The sequence below is a fragment of the Cyphomyrmex costatus genome, unplaced genomic scaffold (assembly GCF_001594065.2).
Source record: "Cyphomyrmex costatus isolate MS0001 unplaced genomic scaffold, Ccosl1.0 scaffold166, whole genome shotgun sequence".
Classification (NCBI taxonomy): Eukaryota; Metazoa; Arthropoda; class Insecta; order Hymenoptera; family Formicidae; genus Cyphomyrmex; species Cyphomyrmex costatus.
Window position 1 is genome coordinate 131,993 of NW_017275674.1, and position 4,397 is coordinate 136,389.

The following is a 4,397-nucleotide window of genomic DNA, read 5'->3' on the forward strand; positions in this document are numbered from 1 at the left end:
AAATCTTGAGATAACTAATAATTTTGGGACATGCTGTATAGCGTGCACGTCAGTAATCCTCTTTGCACAAGGAGTAGCAAATAGAGCAACAAGTGATACCGAAGTTGAAAGTCGGCCGGCGTTACCGAAGTAAATGTAATATTTTTCTTTACGAGATCCGCGCAAGTTTTTGATTTTTCTCGTATATTCGAGGAATACAAACTCCGAGAAGACACGTCACGATCAAAAATCCGGGATATTCTCGACGGTGGTCCAATACCTTAGAGATAAAACGCTGCGAGGTGATAAATTCAGCTGCACGATTAAATGAATTTTACATCGTCACTAGGGAGTAAACGAATTCGTTGTTGCTATTCTGGTAACAAAAACTGGTTGTACAATCACTGCATAAATAAAAAAAACTATAAGATATAATGTAAATTTTTTGTTATAAAAGGTTCTGCATAATTAATATAATAATAATTAATAATAACTTACAAATATAAGAGTGTTCATATATTTTACATAAATTTTTACAAATTTCTCTAAAATTCTAAAAACTTTTGTAGCATTAGACGTGCAAAAGTTTTCATTTTTATGAAACTATGATTACTATCTTACAGTCTCAAGATCGCGGGATTTCGATTTTGGAAATTTTTAGTATGTTTATTTTACTTTCTCCTTCAATGAGAACGGAATGAGCCACGAGAGTTTGGACCAACCAGAGAGCGGCTCGAAACGAGCGCCCAGCGGGGTTAACGGGACTAATTACAATTTAATATTAATTTACCAATTAGCGAGTTGCCACCTCCGCGGGGCGCGCGAAGCCGCGTGTTCTACCGGGGCGCAAAACACAGACGCTTGGTCGAGCGTTAGTGATAAGAAGTCAGAACAATGATTATTATTACTATAGAGGAGCAGTAAAAAGAAGGCCGATTATACGATGTATATAAGTACGCTACATATGTACGTCTTCCATATAATTATATATATATTCCGTTATAATATATTACAATATGGATATGTATTAATATATTACATCTATAATATATTATGTATATGGCGTAAATATAGCATACATAATATACATGTGTATAATATAATATATAAAAGACGTAACTATGTATACATATATATTAACTAAGAAAATAGTAGGGAGGAACAAATAAACGTACACAATAAGTAGATAGGATAATCAAGTATATACAGCACCAACGTAATTACTTTTTGTCAACAAGTTAGGCAGGACATACGTCTCTGTGAAGTTAGCACCTCAACTTTAAAAATCGGAAATTTTAATAACAGTACTGCTTGCACCCGCAATAGTTCTAGAGTTCCTGATAGGTTTCATTAATAATACTGTTAATTTAGGCCAAAAATTTTAAAAAATAAAAATATGCGGTGCTAACTTCGCGTGGCACTGCAAGATTTGAAAAAGCCGATTTTTATGACGGAATCTCACAGTACTCAAAGAGTACTACAGTTCCTGATCGATTATAACAATAGTACCGGCCATTAAATATTTTTAAATAAATTTTTAAAAAAAGAGCTCGCACCTCAACTTTCAAAGAAATTATTTTTTGTTGCGCCATTTTGTAGTACTCGAAGAGTACTACAGTTCCTGATCGGTTTTAGTGACACTACCCACCTTTTTAATATGTTTAAACAATTTTTCGATCCGCGCGCTGGCACCACACATCAAGAGTAAAGCCTCCAAACAGTCAGTACTTGCCGACTTTTCGTCTTTTTCCGACAGTACTACAATAGTTTCGAAGAAATATGCGGGTTTCGACTGCAGTATTCTCTGTTAAATATGTTTAATCCCTTCATTGTACACCGCGTAGAATATCATATAGCGAAAGAGAAAAATTGCGAGAAATTTTGGATCGTTTACTCGAGAAGGGACATATTAGGCCGAGTATGCCGGAATATGCATCACCTATAGTCTTACCGAGAAAGAAAAACGGGGAAATACGGATGTGTGTGGATTTCAGAATCTTAAACAAAGCATTAGCGCGAGACAATTATCCGATTCCATTAATTGAAGATCAATTAGAAGTTTTGAATGGAAAGAAATATTTTAGTTTAATAGACTTAAAGGACGGATTTCACCATGTTAAAGTGTCTGAAGACTCTGTTAAATATATACATCGTTTGTTACACCGTTAGGTCAATTCGAGTGGCGAAAGATGCCATTTGGACTGAAAACCGCATCATCTACGGTTCAACGATTTATAAATCAAGTATTGTGTGATTTTATTAGAGCGGGAGATATTGTAGTATATATGGATGATGTACTTGTTGCGACTACCATATTAGAGTATCATTTACAAGTTTTGGAGCGTCTATTTCGAGTGATGGTCGACAACGTCTTGGAAATAAGGTTAGATAAATGTAGATTTTTATATACGGAAATTGAATTTCTTGGATATTTGATAAGTGAAAACGGTATAAAACCTACAGTTACTGAGATTAACGCAGTCACTACTTTTCCAGTTCCAAAAACTAAGCGTGAAGTACAACGGTTTCTTGGATTGTGTTTATATTTTAGAAAATTTATTCAAGACTATACTGTAATTTCGAAGCCGTTGTCTGACCTGGTCAAAGAAAATGCTACTTTTAAATTTGGAGAAGCGGAAATTAAGACTTATGAAATGTTAAAAAACAAACTTAGTGAGGCACCGATTCTATCAATATATAGTCCAAAAGACGAAACTGAATTGCACTGTGATGCAAGCGCGGTGGGGTATGGTGTAATTCTGATGCAAAGAAAATCAGATCGAAAGTTCCACCCGGTATTTTATTTTTCAAAGAGAGCTACCGAAACTAAAGCAAAATATCATAGTTATGAATTGGAAACTCTTGCAATAATTTACGCACACATAAGCGCTTTAGAGTTTATTTACAAAATGTGAAATTTAAAATTGTGACTGATTGTAATTCTCTGACTATGACTTTGAAAAAGAAAGAAATTAATCCTAGAATTGCGAGATGGGCGTTAGAATTATTAAATTATGATTATGAAGTAGAACACAGACCTGGGACGCGAATGAAACATGTTGATGCGCTTAGCAGAACGGTGGAAATTGTGGAAGAGAATCCTTTCGAATGGGATCTTACACTTAGTTAGTCAAGGACAAGACCCAAAAATTACGGAAATTAAAAATCAACTCGAAGAATCTGAAAATAAATTTTTTGAATTATACGTAATGAACTTGTGTATAGGAAAAAGAAGGGAAATTACTATTTTATGTTCCGAAGATAGGAAAAAAATGTTATTTTTAAATATCATGACGAGATGAGACATTTTGGTAATGAAAAAACTAGTCAAGCCATTTTACAAAGTTATTGGTTTCCAAAACTTCGAGAAAAGGTAGAGATTCACATTAAAAATTGTTTGAAATGCATTGCTTATACGCCAAAAACAGGGAAAATGGAGGAATTCTTAAATACTATTCCCAAGGAACGATTCCATTCGCTACAGTTCATGTTGATCATGTAGACCCAATAGAAAAAAAATCTGTTAAACGACATATTCTGGTAGTAGTTGATGCTTTTACGAAGTTTGTAAAATTATATGCAGTTAAAACAACATCCAGCAAAGAAGCCATTAATAATTTGGAGCAATATTTCAGAGTTATAGTCGACCATTAGCGATTGTATCAGATCGAGGAACGTGTTTTATAACATCGAACGAATTTAGTAAATTTTTGCAAGAGAGAAATATAAAGCATATCAAAGTGGAATATCTGAAAAACACAAAATCATTTAATTTGCCTCTTATAATAAATGGCAGTAAATGCAAACCGGTCAAGCAAGGACAGTTAGTAATGACCGTACATGAAACATGCGCTTTTGATTCGCTACTGCAGCTCGTCGCCAATGGAATTGCAGCGCATGCAGCATATCGAAATGAAACTGAGACATCTGAGGGTATTTTTCAACTGGCCCAATCTATTTTAGAAAATGGAAGAATACTTTCAACGCATTATAACACACGAGCTTTAATCTTGAAAGATTTGTCACTTTTTTCTAACACCATTAAAAGTTATACGCGTGGTATTAAAAGATTGAACGCTAACTGTAACGCTGCCCACCTAGCGGAACATCTGTTTACAAATGAACCAAGTTGTACGTCCACTAGATCTTGCGGTGATATGCATTCGCGACAAACAATAACGTGTCATGTAAATATAGATATACTTCTTCAGGAAGTGGCAAATGTGTTGCTCATTTAACAACTTATTTATTCACAGATGTACCAAGAGTTGCCAAAAAACCATCAAATTATTAATAATTTTACTTATTTCAGAAAAAATGACCAAAAAAGGATAAAAAAAGCCACAGGATTTGAACAGGGAATCTCCAGCGTACTGATCTCGCACCGTACGCTCGAGACCACACAGAGCTCTTGCAAC

The 4,397-nt window shown here is 34.6% G+C and overlaps 1 protein-coding gene across 1 annotated transcript; it reads left to right on the plus strand.

The window, feature by feature from the left end:
- Positions 1–2,168: 2,168 nt before the first annotated feature.
- On the plus strand, positions 2,169–3,109 carry LOC108771809 (uncharacterized). The gene is made up of 3 exons (XM_018537176.1): positions 2,169–2,362; positions 2,531–2,774; positions 2,945–3,109. The coding sequence occupies exons 1-3, from the start codon at positions 2,169–2,171 to the stop codon at positions 3,107–3,109; spliced, it is 603 nt and encodes a 200-aa protein (XP_018392678.1).
- The last annotated feature ends 1,288 nt before the right edge of the window (positions 3,110–4,397 follow it).

Bases quoted from the DNA above. Each gene is read 5' to 3' on its own strand.
- LOC108771809 (XM_018537176.1), top strand. From the start codon at position 2,169: ATGCCATTTGGACTGAAAACCGCATCATCTACGGTTCAACGATTTATA. The intron at 2,363-2,530 runs GTTAGATAAATG...TTTATATTTTAG, and splicing joins GACAACGTCTTGGAAATAAG to AAAATTTATTCAAGACTATA. The intron at 2,775-2,944 runs GTATTTTATTTT...ACTTTGAAAAAG, and splicing joins CAGATCGAAAGTTCCACCCG to AAAGAAATTAATCCTAGAAT.